The sequence below is a fragment of the Rutidosis leptorrhynchoides genome, chromosome 9 (genome assembly GCF_046630445.1).
Source record: "Rutidosis leptorrhynchoides isolate AG116_Rl617_1_P2 chromosome 9, CSIRO_AGI_Rlap_v1, whole genome shotgun sequence".
Lineage (NCBI taxonomy): Eukaryota > Viridiplantae > Streptophyta > Magnoliopsida > Asterales > Asteraceae > Rutidosis > Rutidosis leptorrhynchoides.
Genome location: NC_092341.1, coordinates 252,871,736 through 252,892,992, shown reverse-complemented (window position 1 = coordinate 252,892,992; position 21,257 = coordinate 252,871,736). Strand labels below are relative to the sequence as shown.

The window sequence follows — 21,257 nt, the reverse complement described above, 5'->3', positions numbered from 1 at the left end:
ATTTGTGTTGGAGTCTTCGGTGTTTCCCATTTACTAATGGCTTCGATCTTGGCAGGGTCAACTTTAATTCCATGTTTACTGACAACATGGCCCAAAAACTGTACTTCTTGTAACCATAAATCACACTTCGAAAATTTTGCGTACAGTTCTTCTTTCTTGAGTATCTCCAGTACCAGTCTTAAGTGTTGTTCATGTTCTTCCTTGTTCTTCGAGTAAATCAATATGTCGTCGATAAAAACAATGACAAATTTGTCTAAATACGGTCTACAGATGCGATTCATTAGATCCATGAATACTGCTGGAGCATTAGTCAATCTAAAAGGCATGACTAAAATTTCATAGTGACCGTAACGGGTTCTGAACGCGGTTTTAGGAACATCTTCTTCCTTCACTCTCAGCTGATGATATCCGGAGCGTAGATCAATCTTAGAATAAACACTCGATCCTTGCAATTGATCAAACAAATCATCAATCCTCGGTAATGGGTACCGATTCTTGATCGTTAATTTGTTTAGTTCTCGGTAATCTATGCACATTCTCATAGATCCATCCTTCTTCTTGACGAACAGAATAGGAGCACCCCAAGGTGAAAAACTAGGACGAATAAATCCACGGTTGGATAATTCTTGCAACTGGTCTTGTAATTCTTGCATTTCTGAAGGTGCAAGTCTATATGGAGATCGGGCTACAGGTGCAACTCCTGGTATGAGATCAATCTGGAATTCTACACATCTGTGTGGAGGTAGCCCCGGTAGTTCTTCTGGAAATACTCCAGGATATTCTCTTACAACTGGCATGTCATTAATGCTTCTTTCTTCAGTATCGATCTTCTTTATGTGTGCCATAATAGCATAACAACCTTTTCTTATAAGTTTCTGGGCCTTCATATAGCTGATAAAGTTCAGCTTTGAGTTGCTCTTCTCCCCATAAATCATTAATGACGTTTCATCCTTACGAGGGATGCGGATTGCTTTCTCAGTGCAAACAACTTCCGCTCTTGTTTTGGACATCCAGTCCATGCCAATGATTACGTCAAAACTTCCTAATTCTACGGGTATCAAATCGATTTCGAAGGTTTCACCAGCGAGATTTATTTCGCAACCATGGCAAATTTTATCGGCTTTTATCAGTTTACCATTAGCTAATTCAATAGTATATTTATCGTCTAGAGGTAATGATGCACATTTTAGTTTAGAACTAAAGTCTTTACACATATAACTTCTATCAGCACCCGTATCAAACATAATAGATGCTAGTTGATTATTAACGGTAAACGTACCCGTGATAAGATTAGGATCCTCACGTGCTTCACTGGTACTAACATTAAATACCCTCCCACGTGCGGGTTCTTTGTTCTTCTCCTTATCAGGGCATTGATTTATAAAGTGACCAGGCTTCCCGCATCGAAAACATTTCTTGACATCGGTCGGTTTTGTCTTTACTTCAGAAACGGTGGCATAACAATCTTTCACCACATGTCCTTTCTTGTTGCACTTATCACAGACCACTTGGCAATAACCTGCATGATGTGTGTAACATCTTTTGCAGAACGGATGGGGTCCCTTATAGTTTGGACTTGCAGTTGCCCCATCTTGTTTATCTTTAAAAGTTTCTTGTTTCTTCAGTTGAGTACTTTTGCCCTTATAGTCTTCCCATTTCCTCTTTCCTTCAGTTGTCTTGACTTCGGTAATTGGTGCCTTAATCGAACTCTCTGTGATCTGGTCCATGAGTTTGTGTGCCATTGTCATGGCTTCCTGCATCATATTCGGTTTGGACGATGTAACATTTCCTTTGATATTGATCGATAAACCGTCAATATACATTTCTATCTTTCGTTTCTCATTTGGCACCAATTCGGGACACAACAAGGCTAGTTCCATGAAACGATTTTCATAGTTATTGAGATTCGCACCGATAACCTTCAGATTACGTAACTCAGATTTCATTTTTCTGATCTCGTTTCGAGGACAGTACTCCTCGATTAGCATCTTTTTCAGTTCTTCCCAAGAGATATCATATGCCGTATCTATTCCTTCTGCTTTAGCATAATTGTTCCACCAAGTAAGTGCACCGTCTTGCAACGTGCACGAAGCATACTTTGACTTGTCTCCGTTCGCACAATTACTGATTTTGAAAACGGACTCCATCTTTTCAAACCATCGGGTTAGACCGACTGGTCCCTCGGTTCCACTAAACGTCTGTGGTTTGCATCCTTGAAAAGTTTTGTATGAGCATCCGTTTCGTGAGTTTGTGTTTACGGCTGCTGCTTTGGCTGCTGCTTCGGCTGTTGCTTTTGCTGCCTCAGCTGTAGCAATTCTTTCATTCACACGTTTCTCGACTAGTTCCTCAAACTCATCATCGAACATTTGAGACATGTTTCTTCAATAAATACAACAGAGTTAATTTAATCATATAGAATATTATAGGTAAAATGAGTTGTCAATAGTTAATCGTAGCATATTAATAATATGAACCAATTATTATAAAAAGTCTTTTCTTCTTATTAGCATTTTATAATTATTTCTAGGGTATTACCTACCCGTTAAGTTCATACATAATAGCTAGTACAAGGAATTAACTACTAAAATCCTAATAATATTCCACTATGAAAAATTATAGCGAGTTACTACGTTATTATGTAATAATAATAATAATAAGTAGTAATAATACAAATAATCATTCCATGCATTTATTATTAATAAACCAAAATAATACAATACCATACAATACCGATATTTTACATATGCATATTTTACATAACAAGATAGAGTAGCACACATAAGCAATAAAATAGCGCATGGAAGATTTATGGTTGCGAGGTCGTTTATTCAGAACTATCAGAAACTTCTTCCCATTTGGTTCTCTCTGCCAATTGTTTGTGTGCACATGGTCCGACAGACATTCTGGCAGTGTATTTTATTTTTGGTTGGGGTTTTGAGGTACCCGTTGCCTCAGTGGGTTTAATACAATAAGGGTGGTTACGGATCGAATGGTCATGTTCCTTTTTAATAATTAAGGACTTTTTATTATTGTGGTTGTTTTTATTATCTATAGCAAGTTGGAATTTCTCCTTAGTGACCTCTTTTATTTCATTAGCGAAATCCTCCTCCTTACTGATTTCGTCTGATGACGAACTGTCAGAGTCATGTGTAGGAGAATATGATGACGAACTGCGAGAATATGTACCGGTGGTCATGAACCGAAATCTGCCAGGCGTAATCGGCACAACCCGCCCGTCGGCGGTATATCTGGACCAATGTCCATATTTGTTTAGAAATGGACGATCCTTGTTTACTCCAGGGATCATGGGTCCATGCCAACGATAATGTGGCTCCGGAAAACTAAAGCTGGGTGGAGCTGGAACCTCCTCTGGGTTTACCGGGAGTTGAGATTCCCCGGCTAACACAATTTCTTCTTTAATAGGTATTGGAACGCCCTTTTCAGTTGTGGATATAATAGATTCAGTGTCCGATTCCTAGTAGTACAAAATGATAGTATTAGAAGAAGTCATCTATCACATAATTGAAACAACAATTACGTTAGCATATAAATATATCACATATAATGTTTTTGACCAAATGATAAGCAAAAATCAGTAAAAACAGATATGGTCATAGTCCAGACTCACTAATGCATCCTAACAATTACCAGTTAAACACACTAATGTAATTTCTGGTTCCCTATGACCTCAAGCTCGGATACCAACTGTAACGACCCGTCAAAATCGCTATTGACGCGGCACGTTAATCATTGATTCCACAGTGAGGTTTTGACCTCTATATGATACGTTTTGATAAAATATTGCATTCATTAAAATAAGTGACTTTCTAAACATAGAAAGTTATAAACATGTGGGCGAGTGCTTAGGTATAAGCAAAACCCCGAAATACATAAGTCTTTAATTTACAGGTTGACATCACAGTCCAATTATTTATTACACAACGCAGTTTTATTTTAAATGCAATAAACTTTGTACAAAGCATGAGAGACTCCATGCAGGCAACAAGCACATCACAGCGGAAGCATTCTAAGGACCTGAGAATAAAACATGCTAAAAAGTCAACACGAATAGGTTTAATTGCTCGAGTCATAAACATATATAAAGATAGACCACAAGATTTCATCAAAAGTTTATCAATAGATTCTACGTAACAGAGCACCCTGGTAACTAAACTTAACGCTATAGTGATAATTACCCCATTCGTTTTAATACACGCAAACCAACGTGTCTTAAACTCAAATAACATACGTCCGTTAAAAGGCTAGCGCTCTAGCTCGGACGGGGATGTCAAGCCCTATGGATCCATATACAATTATTCGCGCCCACCAGTCCATATCCTATGTACTGGCAGCTACTAGTTACCAAAGCTAAGGGATTTTCGGTTTAACCCAGTGTAGAATTTAGTATGTACTTGTGTCTTATCGCGTTTAAAATAAATTGCATGTATTCTCAGCCCAAAAATATTTAAAGTATTTAAAAGGGGAGACTATAAACTCACAGTTCAATATTGCGATTCAATATTGTAGGTAAATTGCGTAGACGTAATGATGGTAGACGACTGTATGGTTGGCCTTGGATTCAAGAACAATACCCCGAACAATACTCAATATTTTCTTAGCTTAAAGCGGTTTGAAACCCGAATTAAAACACCCTCGTATATATCTTATTATTATTAAACTTAAATTATAATTATAATTATAATTATAATTATAAATATAAAAATTGATTAAAGAAAATTAAAGTGTGAAGAATTCGTGCAGAAATCTGGCGTATTTATAATACTTTTCGATTTACTGTAGCTCATGCGATCGCATGAGTTTTCAGTGTTTTTGCCATGCGATCGCATGGCCGCTTTTTCCGTTTTTGTTTGCTAGTTCGTCGACATCAAATAGTGTTACTGTAGCAAATAGTGTTACTGTAGCAAATAATGTTACTGTAGCAAATAGTGTTTACTGTAGCAAATCACTATAGCAAAGTCGTTTTCACTGTAGCACTGTAGCAAAATACGGTTTCACTGTAGCAAATAGTGTTTTACTGTACCAAATAGTGTTTTACTGTAGCAAAGTCATTTTTACTGTAGCAAATAGTGTTTTACTGTAGGAAAGTCGTTTTTACTTGTACACACACACACACACACACATATATATATATATATATATATACACACACATACATATAATTATTCATGAATCATCGAGAGTAATCAAAGGTAATTGTATATATGAAACAGTTCTAAAATTTTGAGACTCAATCTAACAGACTTTGTTTAACGTGTTTAAATAATAAATCGTATAGAGAATTGGTTTAAATAAGTCAAAAAATTTCGGGTCATCACATCGGGACTCACTAACGTGAGCAGGCTGTCGAGCACCCATTCCATTCGCGTGTACTTGAGTCGCGAACAATATAGTGCCAGATTTTGATAACTCGTGAACGCGAGTCATACAGTGTGAAGAAACTCGCGAACACGAGTTGGAGTCGGTAAGGAACAGTTTTTGGTGTTAATCAAGTCCTCCCATAAGTGAATTAGCACACGTCAAATCTTCCTTTTAAAAGTTGATTTACGGAATGTATACAATATCGGTCCGGTCCTTTCTCATTTTTTTAGGTTCGGCCCGTCCCGTACCGAAGACCGAAAAATATAAAAATTAAGAATCATGGACCGTACTGAAACTCCTAGAGAATGTTCGGTTCCGGTTCGATCCGGTCTGGTCCTCAGTTTTTTTTTCCTTTTTTTTCCGTACCATGACCATGCACACGTCAACAAATAGCCACATATTTATTAACTGCTGTTTGCCATATGTTTTGCACCATTTTCAGTCTAATATTGTCGTCGTTGCCGCAAAACGCCTTATAGATGCTCTAAGACCACTTGTATCGGGGTCTAACAACCCCGTTGGATCCTACGTGTTTGGCCAAAAACGCCAACTTGGCACTTGTATCGCGGCGTTGGTGATGGAAGTTTTCGAGGCGTTTCGGGCTATGCAACATGAAGGAAAACGGACCGTTGGGGGTGGTGATCGGTTGATTGGGAGAAAAAAAATAAATATATTTTCACTTTTAATAATAAAAATAAAATAAAACAAATAAATAAAACAGAAAAATACAAAATTAAATGTCACATCAGCATTCCACTAACACAACACCAACTCACAACACCAACTCACAACACCACCACTACTCCACTCAACAACACAACACATCCTAGTCATCAAAAAAGTGCAAAAAGTGCACAACACGAACTCACAACACGAGTCACCACTACAAGTGGTCTAAGTTTGATACATTAACAAAGCCTCACCAACACTTTTCTGATTAGTTAAAATTGAAAAATTAAAAGATTAGTTTAAGACAATTAAAAAGAAAACATGAATATTACAATTAAATAATTAAATTAAATAAATATTCTTAATATTAATTATTAATTATTATTAACATATTATCTATTATCTATTAGACAAATTAGACAAAATTTGTCTTATACGCGATGAACAGTACTATTTATATTTTCGCTTTTCACAAACCTAGCCCCCTAACATCACCTAAAATACAAATCACACCCCCCACTTTATACCTATATTCTAAATTCTAAATTATTATTTATCACATTACTAAAATCAAAAATACTGAATAATAACATCCACCACGCTTTACCGACTTGTACGTTGCGCTCAAACAGTTGCACCCACAGGGGCCAGTACTGTGCTACAGTAAATTTTTTTAATTTTTTTTTTGTCTCCAACGATAAAAGAAACAACTTTCGTAAATGAACCAACCCTTCAATGTTACCAAAAGATGTCGAAAAAAAAAATTTACAAAAAAATCAACTAACTTTTTTTCCTTTTTTTTTTCTTTTCTTCCTCAACGATAAAAGAGGCAACTTTCATAAACGGAACAACCCTTTAATGCTACCAAAAGATGTCGAAAAACATTCTTTTTTACAAAATAGATCAACTAACGTTTAAAAAAAAAAAAAAAAAACTCGAACGCTAAAATAAGCAACTTTCACAAAAGGAACAACCCTTCAATGTTAGATGTCGAAAAAATTCTTTTTTACAAAATAGATAATGACTTTTTTTAACTCGCATTTAAAACAGAGTCTCCGACGCGAAGCGAGAGCTCCACGACCAGTTAACCCTTAATCCCCTATCGACATATCACTTGACGTTAGTTACAAAACAGAGCACATGGAAAAGATATTGAGAATGATCCGATACAACCGACTTTCTATTCCAACTATATAACATCCTCGACAGCTATCCAATCAACCAATAATATATTGCCACGTAGACAATCTTTTATTTTTATTACTATATTCAACTACACCGGAAAATGGCTACTGTCTCTTCATTTCTTCATTTCCACATTGACTTGAAATATCAAACTCACAAATGCATAATATTCCAAATTGATTAAATAATTTCAAAGATAGCCGGCTATAAACCTCACATCCGTACAAAATTAAATACTGAAATCAAGGGCGGATACTGATAGGTTGCTTGCTTTGTAGCTCCAATTATATATAATAACAACATCATTAATAGGGTCAGTTGTTTTTCTCTCATTTGCACTCGTATTATTATAATAATTTATATTTATATTTAATAATTATAATTATACTTGCAATATTGTTTAGGTTGTGTTTGACCAAAAAAATTGGGGATTTTGATAGATTTTGATAGATTGTACACTTGATTAAATGAAATTCCTCTTGTAATTGGTGTATTTTTGGGTTGTTTGTGTTTGTAAATTGATGGTTCTTGGTTTATGCACACCAAGTGTTTGTGAAAAGTCCTCTCTTGTGTGAGTTTTAATTTGTGATTTTGTGTGTATGTTTTTATGGGAGTGATGGAAACGGTTGAAGAAGATAATCTGATTGATGCTGCTAGGCTTATTTTAAGAGCATTGGATTCAAATAAGAAAATTAGTAATGAAACAAGGAAGATATTGGGGGATTTAAGTGTTCGTTTGAGTTCGATTGTACTGAAAATTGATGTTGATGATGATGAAAAAGAAGAAGAAGATGGAGAACTTAGTGATATCAAAGGACGAATTAGTTCGATTCATGAAAAGATCATGAATTGGGAAGGTGATAAGTCTATGATATGGGATTGTGATCCTGAAGAAGCTAAGGAGTATTTAAAGGCGGTGGATGAAGCTCGAAGATTAGCCGAAAGTTTAGAGAGTTTGAATCTGAGCAAAGATGATGATATTCTGTTACGAAACGTGAACACTGTTATTCAAACGTCTATGGCTAGGCTTGAGGAGGAGTTTAGTCATATGCTTGTTCATAGTAGACAATGTTTCGAGCCTGAGCATGTTTCTTTTCGTTCTAATGAAGATGACGGTCTAGATGACCACTCAGTTGTGTCGTTCGGGGATGATTCAGTTGATGAGTCGATTCAGAGAGATAGTGTAAGCCGTGGGTCCGAGGTTGTTATTATGGATTTGATCAATCCTCAAGTGATTCCTGATCTGAAAGGGATTGCTAATTTGATGTTTGATTCGAGCTATGGTCGAGAATGTTCGCAAGCTTTTATTAGTGCACGTAAAGATGCGCTTGATGATTGTCTTTTTATTCTTGAAATTGAGAAATTGAGTATTGAAGATGTGTTAAAAATGGAATGGGCTTCGTTAAACTCGAAGATTAGGAGATGGACAAAGGCGATTAGGGTCTTCGTACGGGTTTATCTTGCAAGCGAGAAGTTTTTGTGTGACCAGATATTTGGGGAAAACGAGTCGGTCAGTTCGATCTGCTTTTTCGAGTCGTCAAAAGGTTCAATGTTGCAACTTTTGAACTTTGCGGAAGCTATTGCTATCGGGCCCCACCAGCCCGAAAAACTTTTAAGGATTCTTGACATGTATGAAGTCATGTCTGATGTCATGCCGGATATTGAAGGTTTGTATTCGGATGAAAACGGGTTGTACATTAAAAATGAATGTCAAGATGTTCTGATACGGGTCGGTGATTGTGTGAAAGCCACATTTATCGAGTTCGAGAATGCAGTGGGGTCCAACACGTCAAACACTGCTTTCCCGGGTGGCGGGAACCATCATCTCACTCGTTACGTCATGAATTACATTAAAACGTTAACCGATTACAGTGATTCTTTGAATGCTTGTTTGAAAGACAAGGATCAGTTGAAAGATGATCAAGATTCTTCGTTTTCACCAGACATAAGTCCGGATTCAAGAAACGGGAACTCGTTTTCGTCTCCAATGGCTTTACATTTCAGATCATTAATGTCGATTCTTGAATGCAATCTCGAGGAGAAAGCAAAGTTATATAAAGACGACGCATTGGGACACCTTTTCATGATGAACAATATAAATTACATGGCAGAAAAGGTGAAAAATTCAGAGTTACGAGACGTTCTTGGTGATGATTGGATTCGAAAACGTAACTGGAAGTTTCAACAATACGCTATGAGCTACGAACGCGCCACCTGGAGCTCGATTTTAAATTTACTCAGAGAAGACGGTTTGTCTAATTCAGGTAGTTCAGGTTCAACTACAAGAACTTTGCTTAGGGAGAGGCTGCAGGCGTTTTACGCTGCCTTTGAAGACATTTACAAAAGTCAAACTGGTTGGTCAATACCGAATATTCAACTTCGTGATGACGTGAGGATCTCAATGTCTCTTAAGGTGATTCAAGCTTATCGAAATTATGTTGGTAGACACGCTAATAACATAAGTGAAAGGTATATCAAGTATACAGCTGATGATCTTGAGAATTATATATTAGATCTGTTTGAAGGTACTCCGAAATCGTTACATAGTTTCTATAGAAAGTGATATCACTAGTTTTTAAGTGTGTTGTTTTCTTCGTGCTAGTAGATCGAGCCTGTGAGCTCGACCTACATTTAGCAATCAAGGTTAGTTGCAGGTCCAGTAGTGGAAGGGGCTGCAGGTTTGCATATGGGTCCTGTAACTTAATGGTTGCTTTAGGGTTTGAGTTTCAGATTGTTGGTCCTAGCACACCCTTATGTTGTAACACAGTGATAGTAATTGTTAATACTTATATAAGAAAATTTATGTATGACTTGTTTATTTTTTTTTTTCAAAAATCAAAGTGTAAAGCATGCTAAAAGTTTGTAAAAATAAGAGGAAAACATGTAAAAGCTATTCACATAACAACATTGTTCTCGCACATTTCATCAAATACCTTTTGGGCCCTCCTAAAATCATTAAAGTTGCAAAATATTCTCAATATTAGCATCCAAATTATAGGCAACACCATTTTACATAATTGAAATTATATACTTATACTCTATATGTTAAAACAAAATGGGGACTTGCTTAAAAGGTTAAGCTACCTGTGGTTGTCGTTGTATATCACCTTATTCAACAGAGATACAAGAGCTTGCAATATTATAATATTGTCGTATTGAATGTCATCTCTATAAATTTTGATTTAACCAAACGTTTATACGTGAGCTTTTACACATAAAAATATAAATAATAAAATAAATAATAAAATATCCCCAAACACCCTCCAATATAACACAACTACACATGAATAATAGTTTAAGCTCGAACTTGACTCGTTTGATATTTTACAAGCTCGAGTTCGAACTCGACTCGCTAGTTATATAATCTTTTTTCTTTATATTGTTAATTTTTTTTATATTTCAAATTCATTGTTTTTATAATTTTTATCAACATATAATAAAAATTCTATTATTCTTTCAACTATTATAAATAGGGTGATGATATATACACAACCAATTTTTACAAATACACAACCAAACATGTTTTACAGTGTTGTACAGTACAACACTGTAAAACACGTTTGGTTGTGTATTTGTAAAAATTGGTTGTGTATATATCACTACCCTTATAAATATATGATTAATTATTATATAACTATATATCATATTATTTAAAAATTAATAATTTGTGTATATAAATGAAAAGCTAGTTTAGACTCTCGAGTTTTTTCTAGCTCGAGATATGAAGCTCGAGCTTGTTAACTAAATGAGCGTCAAATTAAGTTCAAGCTCGGGCTCGATCTCGTGTAAGTTCGACTCGAATCAAGCTTTTAATGAATCGAGCTCGGGTAGCTCGTGAGTAGTTCGGCTCATTTAGAGCCCAATAGTACGAGTACTATTTAAATTGGGAGTAGAATGTAAATTTTTTGAAGAAAAAGCTACAATTGTAAATATATTTTATTTTTATTTTAAGTAAATGTAATAAAGTACTATTACTAAAACCCTGAATCTCTCAGTTCGTTCTTAAAACCCTAATTTACTTCCGCTCCCGCCGAATTCTTCACAGTTTTATTTTGCAGTTACTTGCATCACCAATTGTATCTATAGTGTCTGCCACAAATGGACATTGATGGAGATACTGATGATGTTACGAAAAGTGTTCAAGTACGGTTCGTCACGAAGCTCCAACCGCCGTTTAAAGCTCCGACGACCTCCGTTGCACTTCCGTCTAATCTCACCAGATTAGGCCTATCAGCTGTTGTTAATAATCTTCTGGAATCAGGTAATTATATCTTTCCAATTTTCAATTTTATCTACTGCTTTTAATTGTAGTTTTAGATGAACTGCACTTAAAGCTATAACTTTCTAATTAGATGTTGCTTTACATCCAATTAAGTTTGTTCACATGTAAATGTTGATGTACAAATTAATAATTACAAAAAAAGTTCTAGATCATTTGAATTGAAATTTATATTTTCGGTTCACATGAAAATTTCATGTATATATTGGTAACAAATTAGGGTTGAAACTATATGTTATATTTGTAAAACATGGTCAGTTGTATAATATGTTACATTGTTTAATATGTTTTATAGAAAATGATGAGTGGAAACCTGAACCATTTGATTTTCTAATTGATGGCGAGTTGGTGAGGATGTCACTTGAAGACTTTCTTCTTGCAAAGGGTATCTCAGCGGTATACTTTTTTTCGCCCTGTGACATCACGTTGTTTGTTTGATTTTAAATAAGTGCTGTATGTATATGTTTGGTTTATAATAAGTTTGAATATCAGGGGATGCTTGTAGTGGTATTATACTACAAGAAATGTAGGAAACTAGGATATAATAACCTTTTAGAGTATGCGTTAAAACATACAAGATTTATGCTACATGATTAATGAAAAGTCCTTAAGTACTCGTTTTGTCTCTATAGAAACTACTCTTTAGATTTTCGTGATCAGAACTTTGATCATCGTTTCCCATTTACTAGTTTAAGCATTTGTATCAGAGAGACTGAGAGAGAATTAATGATAAGGTGACGAAGGTTATATAATTAAGGATATTTGTTGGACTTCTATAATTTTCTATTCATCTTTGCCTCACAATACTTAATTTATCGCGTGTGGGGATGTCAACAGGAGAAAACTTTAGAAATTGAATACATAAGAGCTGTAGCTCCACGTAAGGAAGAGGATCCGTCATTACACGATGATTGGGTCAGTTCAGTTGATGGTTCAAGTCGGTAAGCCTTTTTTACATGAAGTGATAGAGTTTCTATTTTTTTCCCTTGTTTTATTCACGTGTGAAAATCATATCTGTTGTAGTCACTGGTAGGCATGAGTGACAACTTTGAAGCCCGATATCTATAAATAAAATATTGGGGAGGAATATTTTGCAAACGTTAACTTTTGATTTCTCATGTTCAGAAATATAGGATTATTTATAGTTATTTGTAATGCACAATCAACTTATGGACTTAGATTGCAGAAGTGGTCTTATACTAGATATTAAAATATCTTAATAAGTTATTTTAACGTGCACAAATGATTTTTTCATCTAGGTGTAGCTGAACTTGAATGGAGGTTAGATTATCTTTACTGATCGATGTACTTAATGTTGTTTTGCAGGTTCATTTTGACCGGTTGCTATGATGGATTAGCAAGGTAATAATGCCTTAAAAGTTCTGATTGATACTACTCAAGTGCTTCTCCTTCTCCACTGAAATAAATTGCAATGAAAAGTGTATGCTCCTTTATATGTGTAATGTAGGGTATGGAAAGCAGCTGGGGTTTGTACACATGTGTTGGAGGGACATAATGATGCAATCACATCAGTTTGTGTTGTGAAAGCAATAGGTATACAGGATTAGTTGGGTTATATACTATGTCGATTATCGTGCTTTCGGTGAATATAAACAGTTTCTATATTAGTAAATGAAGTTAAATACTCATTATTAAATGCTCAATTGAATAGACTTCATGAAAATGCAGAAGTTTGTTTTATCAATTAGTTCACTTGTCAGAGGTGAAAAACCTGTTTGATGTTGGGATTATTGATTTTACTTATATTAACTTAAAAAAAGTTTTTTTTTTTCTTTTTTCTTTTTTACTATGCAGATAATGAGAATGACACCAATCTTGTTGCCACTGGCTCAAAAGATAAGACTTTGAAACTCTGGAAGGTAATTTTACATAGACATTTCACTTTGAACAGACCTTTTCAGAATTAATAGTATTTTTTTTTTTTTTTTTTTTTTAAGGTTGATGGGGAGCCTCTTGCGGATAATTTGAAGATTGGAACTTATAGAACTCTTCGAGGGCATACAGCTTCTGTTCAAAGTCTTGCAGCACAGCCAACTGGGGATATGGTCCTCTTTTTTTGTTCTTTTGGTGTATATTTATTAATATTAATTTATATATTACATACTTCTGCTAGGTTTGTTAATATCTTTTATCTTTTGATGTTACAGATATGTTCAGGTTCTTGGGATTGTAGAATTAACTTGTGGGAAACAGAATCTAATGAAGGAGATATTGTTTCAACTAAGAAAAGGAAAAAAGGAAGCAAGGAAGAAGAATCTCAATCAGAGGTATTTATCGTTCAATTGGTCACAGAAGTAAGATGAGTTTTTTATGAGTTTGCTAAATATGTAACATCTAACATCACCTCAAGAAGCTATATTGTTTTTTTAGCTTATAAATATGTAATGCTTATTTCTAAAAGTGCATTTCTTTGACTATGCGATTGGGAAGAGTAGTGATTGAAACATAAAGTGCAATTAATAGATGGCTACCTTTGAATCATGTGCACACTCTGCATACAGATTAACTCCCAATCGCAGTACCATTATCTTCAGTAATGTTTGTTTCTCTGCTTCGGACCAGATTTAAAAGCGTAATGATACATGTTGATAAATACATTCTTGCTGCCTGTCGTTATACAGATTTCTATATATCTAAAAATACAGTAATTATCTGTTAATGTTAGCTGTTTGTCACTGGAAGAAAGTTTCTCCCAAGATGTACTTCAATAATATCATATCAACTATTGAATATGTGTAACAAATTTAATTTTTTGACTACTGATCTGCGGTTAAGTTCTTCTGTTCATCTTGAACATTAATATGGCCTAACTTTTAGTTGGTCATTAGATATGACAACTTTCGATAAACTGAATATTTTAACTACATTTTTTTTTTGTGCTCAAAGTTCATATTTTTTCTTATCTTTAAGTTTCTCATGCATGCAGGGAGAGGCTGTATCTACACTCGTGGGGCATACACAATGTGTATCTTCAGTTGTTTGGCCTGAACACGGAACTATTTATTCTGCATCATGGGACCACTCAATTAGAAGATGGGATGTCGAGACAGGAAAAGATACATTAAACATGGTATGCCTAATTAATGTGTATCATTTATCATTAATTAGCAATATCTTTAGATACTTATGTTCCGTACGAATGCTTACATTCAATGAATAATCTGAGCACCACTAGAAGCCTGCTACACAATAATAATATCCTTCATTATCTACATCTTTATATATCTTCACACCATATAAATACATTGCTACAATGTTCAAAGTTAGTATGTAATATTGTGTCAGTATTTTCACCTGCATTTTCGATTTTTATCTACAGTACTGTGGGAAAGTGATTAACTGCATCGATGTTGGGGGTGAAAGTTCTGCTCTCATTGCTGGTGGGGGCTCTGATCCTATTCTTAGGATCTGGGATCCTCGAAAACCAGGTATTCTTTCTCTGATCAAATGTACTTTACATGTAAAAGTGATAAGTGTACACATATTATTAATTCACACGTAACCCTTAATTTGTTGCAACAAATATTTCAGGAACTTTGGCTCCTAGTTTCCAGTTCTCGTCCCACACATCCTGGATAACAGCATGCAAGTGGCACAAAAGATCATGGTTTCATTTGGTTTCTGCATCTTATGATGGGAAAGTGATGTTATGGGACTTGAGAACCGCGGTATTTACTTTTTGCTTCTCCATGTATCTCAAGGTTGCAAAAATCGCTACTCGGGGAGTCTCGGATGTTGACTAAGTTTGACTTTGACTGATTTTGACCGAGTTTTGACCGATGTAACGAGTAATCCCGAGTTTGACCAATTTCCGAGTAATTCTGTATTTTGACCGAGTACTCACTGAGTAATTCCGAACTTTGCAACGCTGATGTTTCTTATCCACCTTTCAATACGAACATTTTGACTTTTTTTTGGTTCCAAGTTCTTGGAAAAAAACCAATGTATGCTTGTGTGCTTTGTCTCAAATGATTCTCGGGTAATTTGGTTTGTGAGAAAAAATCGTTTACTACGTTAAAAAGCCAGATAGAATGGTCTGGAAAATCTCTCGCATTAAGTTTATCCAGATTATTAACCTTACTGTTGATATCTGATCACTGTTATTTGTTGCAGTGGCCATTAGCTGTAATTGACTCGCATAAGGATAAGGTATTTGACTTTGTAATCACTAATCAGTATCACATGATTCAAGTCGATTGCTGTAACAGTCTGTTTTTGAAATCTACAGGTATTATGTGCTGATTGGTGGAATGAAGATAGCGTTGTAAGTGGAGGAGCAGATTCAAAGCTACGAATTTCTTCTGAAACTTGTATCCTGTGATTGTGACGGTATGTTTTTTTTGCTAAACTGGTGAATTGTTTTTTTTGATTTTTCTGACAAGCTTTGTAGTTTTATTTATTTATTTTTTTTTTTTTTATAATTTACTTTTAATTTTATGATTTGCGGTTTAGGATTGCTTATTTAAGCACTTATCTGATTATTTTATTTGCTATCCATATCCATTAGTCATATCAAACCTGTTTATCTGCTTATTTTAGAAGGCATTACAGCCTACATGAATGCGTGTAATATTGATTATTAACTAGCTTTGCCTGTTTTTACTTGATACAGAAAAGATGAAATATGTTTATCGAAAGCAAGAGTGCTAATCTTATGATCAAAAAGATTAATGAGGACTTGATATCTATGCTGGATTTCACCAATATTTTGCAGGATATCAGGGAAACTCAAATCCAATCACTTTCCATTTACTTATATCATAGGATGCAAAACTCATATGTGATTACAGTAACTTATTTATTGCACATTGCATAGTGGTGTTTACTGCTAGTCAGAATGCCTTCGACATTATTCTTTGTGATAGATTCATAGAAGAATTTTTTTGGGTGTCAGTCATGTATCTTTCTGTAATGCAAACTTGAATATGTTTTTCTTTATATGAATTCCAAAATCTACAGTAGCTGGTGGTTATGATATCTTAAAAGAACTAAATATTCTTGAAACCAAAAATGTAACTAACTGGCTAGATGAGCAAAATCCCCGAAAAACCGAAACCGAACCGGTACTGAAAACCGGTACCGATAGAGATTCGGTTTCAGTTCTTGATTTTGATAAGTTCCGGTATCGGTAAATTCGGTATGGGGAAACCGAATTACAAAGCCGAATTTTGTAATTTCCTTTTTTTTTTTTTTTTTTTTTGGGCAAAAAACTATAACTTTATAAAACTCGAGCTTCATCAAAAAGATGAAAACCCGCAACAAAGATACAAAACGAGGCACCGAGGCCCGCACAAGACTAAACAACCACTACAAGAACCTAACATGCTAACATTAAAGAACTAAGAAACCAAAAAACTTTATAAACCTACACGTTAACCTTTTATAGAACCTTTTTTCTTAACCTTGAACCCCTTCCTCACTATACGTTTCAGAAACGCCTTCGAATTAAGCAGTTTACCTTCCACCCTAATGCATCCTTCAAGATCTTTCGCCACCTCCTCAAAAAAACTATTAGTCAAACCCGATGTCTTACCTTCATCTGGGCCCAACAACCCAGGCCCAGTCCCATCAAGACTCCCCAAAACTACACCTGCATCCCGACCCATCTCCGGTGCCTGTCTATTTAGACCCGAATCGACCTGAGGACAACCATCATCCTCCACCACCAGCTTGCAAACCGGATGAACATCAGAAACACCATTCACCTCCAGAAAATCAGGAACACGATCCGAACCACAAACCCCATTATCCATTTTGTAATTCTCTGAAACCACATCGTCATTCCCTAAACTAAAACAACGAGCCCTTTTGTGACTGCGAAAACCATGAGAATCTAAAGCCGCTTGAACCTTGTCTACAGAAAACGTAACCGAGGGAGACCGATCCAAACCCAAACCTGCACAATCAATAGATTTACCCCCAATGTTCTTGCCACCCGTATGAGGACCCGTATTCACCCGAGAAGAACTTCCAACTTCAAAATTTTCAAACACAAAATTGCCATCACATCGAACAAAGTGCTCAGACTGAACCACAGGACTCGACGGCACATCCGTATCAACCATTACAGCTGTGTCAACATGTCGACCAACACCACCAAAAACAGAGGATCCGAAACAGACTCCCGTAGCTCCTGGTAGGTCACTCGAATGTACATCCATCAAAACAGAAGCGTTTAATTCCTGCACAAAGTCACAAGAAAAAGAAAGAATCCGTATTCTCTTCACAACCGAAGTGTCGGAGAGCTCGTTAACCCAAATATGTCCTTTAGCAAGTGAATCAGAGATTAACGCCACCGGGACAAGCTCATGAAGATGCTTAACACAAGTAGTTTCAATAAAAGCAAACGAAGATCCAATGTTTGATAAATCAGACGAGGGTTGAGCCACCTTCACCACCGTACCCACACCGCTAGCAACTTTCTTAATATTGTTATTTTAGTATTTCAGTGGCACATGATGACTTTGTCTATATAATATATGCATGTAGTAATACTAATATATGAAACATCACAATACCTTCTTAATGTTGATGGACGTGGACCTAAGTTATTTGTTTAACTGGTATCTTACACTGGACCACTATCTAATTTTGCGATGACAAGTAGATTGAATGATAAGTAGATTGAATGCATGTTAATTAATTTAAGTTGCTGTTATATGCTACCGGTCAAGAGTATCAGATATATCACCATCAGTTGGATAATGCAATCTGTATTACTTTGTCATGTAGTGATGATGAAATTAGTTTAAAAGAATTAAAATTTCTTGTATCTACATAATAATGAGTTGTAATCACTTGCATCCATTAATTTGTTTGAAATTTAAAAGACCAATGAGATCACGACATGTGGCGCGAAAATCACATATGATTGGAAAAAAAAAAATTCGAAAAAAAATAATTTTTTTTCGAAAAAAAAATAATTTTTTTTTTTGAAAATTTTTTTTCGAATTTTTTTTTACAATCACATGTGATTCTGCATGTCAATCACATGTGATTATGCATGTTAAATTCAATCACATGTGATTATGCATTTCAAATCTAATCACATGTGATTGTGCAGGTAAATAAAATGTGATTGTAGAAAAAAAAAATTCAAAAAAAAAAATTTCGAAAAAAAATTCGAATAAAAAAATTTTTGGAATTTTTTTTTCAATCACATGTGATTTCGCGTCACATGTCACGCTTTCATTAGTCCCTTTGATCTAAACTTAATTTATGGATTCAAATGAATATTACTCACATAATAAAAAAAAACTTAAACTTCTGATTCAAAAACTTAAAAGTACTAGGCATGAGCAAAATTATATGTATATTGTCATGTACTGATTTAAAAACTTAAAAACAATACATGTCATGTACTGTTTTTATGTTTATACCTACGAGGTCAATGGGGTTTGACTATATAACCTATGAACAAACAAGACTTTATAGCAAAAGCAAATGAACACCCCGAATTTAAGTTGCTAAAAAGTATATGAAAAAATCATTTTTCGGTATCATGAGGTACAATACCGAAAATACCCAAACCGATACCGGTACTGAACCGGTACTGTTTTAGGTATTCGATTCTCACTTTTCTTTATTTTCAGTATTCCGGGCTGCTCGTGTAGCGAGTAGTCGTCCTGGGATTAGTCAAGTTGACCGTTTGGATACCCAGGTTAAAAAAAAAAAATGTACTGTTTTTATGTTTATACCTACGAGGTCAATGGGGTTTGACTATATAACCTATGAACAAACAAGACTTTATAGCAAAAGCAAATGAACACCCCGAATTTAAGTTGCTAAAAAGTATATGAAAAAATCATTTTTCGGTATCACGAGGTACAATACCGAAAATACCCAAACCGATACCGGTACTGAACCGATACCGTTTTCGGTATTCGATTCTCACTTTTCTTTATTTTCAGTATCGAGATTTTCGGTTTCGGTACGGTATCTGTACCGATCTCATCCCTAGCTGGATCAATGGTTTTTGTTACAACGGTGTAAATAATTTTGAGTTTTATGCTCATTTACAAGAATCTCATATCTCATATTCTCATTAAAATGCATATACACCAAGTGGAAATTATGTTATTCTTGCTTTGTATTCGTTTCTTTTTTAGTTAAAAAAACTGACACGAGTAAGGGGCTCCATTATTATTTTTTTAGCTAAAAATATGAAAACTCGTATAGAAACGTAAACGTTTACAGAAGGAAAATATCCACAACAAGAATTTACAAATCTTGGGGGTCGTGACGAGGCTCGAACCTAGAAAGTTACAAAGAAAACTAACGATCAAACTATTCATAACCGAACCTCATCTGCTACAACAAACCCACTAACAAATGACCGAAAACAGGGAAAATACAACAAAGAAAACTAATGATCAAATTATTTATAACCGAGCCTCATCTGCTACAACAAACCCACTAACAAATGACCAAAAACAGAAAAATACAACCACATAGACAGCCACCTTAACCGAAACAATCCAAATGAGCAAGACTACTAATCAGACACGCATCAAAATATAAATAAAATAAAGATGATCAGTACCTATGGGCTACCTTCCTTAAATTGTCAATGAAAGTTTTTATCTTTTAGTTTTGTTTTTTTGCTAGTATTGTGTTTGCTTTTTTTTACTTGTGAATTGTGAATGTATTTTTAGCTCTTGGTACCGTTTCATGTAAGGAAAAGTGAAAGATGTTAGTAGTTTGAAACCGGGTCCGAGCTTTAAGGTTACCAAGTTGGGCAAATCGAGTTCGTTTATTTTACGTGACAATTATGAAGATTTGGTTGTTGGAGGTGCAATCCAAAGTATGTTCAAAGATGCTCGTGGGATGGCCGATGATGTTCGTGGGGTGGGCACTCCATCATCGACTACTTTAATTGGCGACACATCCTCCATTGTCCTTTCATTTAAGTTCGAGAACCGGGTGGGAAATAGGATTGGACGGGGACGGTCAACAATAACTTAAAAAGGTTGTGCCATAGATTGCTAGTATATTTCTTTGTTTTGTAGTTTGTTGTGTTCTTTGGTTTATTTGTATGATGTCTTTTATTTGAGATCGATTCTAGCGTTGTGTTTTGTTTCCTTGTTAAGTTAGTTTTTTTTTTTTTGTTTTTTGTTTTTTTTTTTTGTTTTTTTTGTTTTACTCGGTATGTCAGACGCGTTTCGGTTTTAGATAGTTTATCTTGATTTATTTTATCTAGCTTTCTGGGCACGAACTTTGTTTCGTTCCTTTCTTTTGTATTTCTTAGATAGTTGAAGTTATCCTTTTAAAAAAGTTTCTTTTATCCTATTTTCAGCTTAAAAAAAAAGTAAGAAATAAAAAATAAAATCGCATCATGTAAGGATGACAGCTGAGTAGAAAAATGAAAAAAAGATTCCTTCACTTTCACACGCGCATAAAGGTCGCGTAAAGCTAACAAACCGTACCACTCTACTGATCTACTCTCTTCAATTCATCCTTCACTCCAAGTCTCCAACCAACGATTACAACTCTCATCGATCCCAACCGTCCAATTCTTCATTTATAATAATCAACGGACAAGATTAATACACAAATACACCAACACTTCCCAACGCAAACCTGTAACTTGGTACTAGCATTTACACCAAAGTCCAGACCTTAGGTACGGGTCCGAACCTAAGGCCTTGAAACAAAAATAAAATTAAAAAAGTATATTCAGAAAAAAAGAAAGAAAAAGAGGCCGTCTTTCTCGGTCATCTGTTTT

General features: G+C 35.1%; 2 protein-coding genes across 2 annotated transcripts; both read left to right on the top strand.

Moving 5' to 3' along the window:
• Nucleotides 1-7,360: 7,360 nt before the first annotated feature.
• Nucleotides 7,361-10,040, top strand: LOC139866098 (exocyst complex component EXO70E2-like). Its single transcript, XM_071854231.1, has one exon. The coding sequence runs from the start codon at nt 7,841-7,843 to the stop codon at nt 9,794-9,796; it is 1,956 nt and encodes a 651-aa protein (XP_071710332.1). The 5' UTR covers nt 7,361-7,840; the 3' UTR covers nt 9,797-10,040.
• A 1,189-nt stretch (nt 10,041-11,229) lies between these two features.
• LOC139866836 (ribosome biogenesis protein WDR12 homolog) lies at nt 11,230-16,417 on the top strand. Its single transcript, XM_071855126.1, has 14 exons — nt 11,230-11,494; nt 11,808-11,908; nt 12,350-12,453; nt 12,839-12,874; nt 12,981-13,066; nt 13,328-13,392; nt 13,471-13,578; nt 13,681-13,800; nt 14,460-14,603; nt 14,853-14,961; nt 15,065-15,201; nt 15,647-15,682; nt 15,762-15,862; nt 16,146-16,417. The coding sequence occupies exons 1-13, from the start codon at nt 11,332-11,334 to the stop codon at nt 15,852-15,854; spliced, it is 1,302 nt and encodes a 433-aa protein (XP_071711227.1). The 5' UTR covers nt 11,230-11,331; the 3' UTR covers nt 15,855-15,862; nt 16,146-16,417.
• Nucleotides 16,418-21,257: the final 4,840 nt, after the last annotated feature.

Excerpts from the sequence above, each read along its gene's own strand:
- LOC139866098 (XM_071854231.1), top strand. The coding sequence starts at position 7,841 with ATGGGAGTGATGGAAACGGTTGAAGAAGATAATCTGATTGATGCTGCT.
- LOC139866836 (XM_071855126.1), top strand. The coding sequence starts at position 11,332 with ATGGACATTGATGGAGATACTGATGATGTTACGAAAAGTGTTCAAGTA. Across the intron at positions 11,909-12,349 it reads TTGCAAAGGGTATCTCAGCG|GAGAAAACTTTAGAAATTGA; the intron begins GTATACTTTTTT and ends GGATGTCAACAG. Across the intron at positions 13,801-14,459 it reads AAGAAGAATCTCAATCAGAG|GGAGAGGCTGTATCTACACT; the intron begins GTATTTATCGTT and ends TCATGCATGCAG.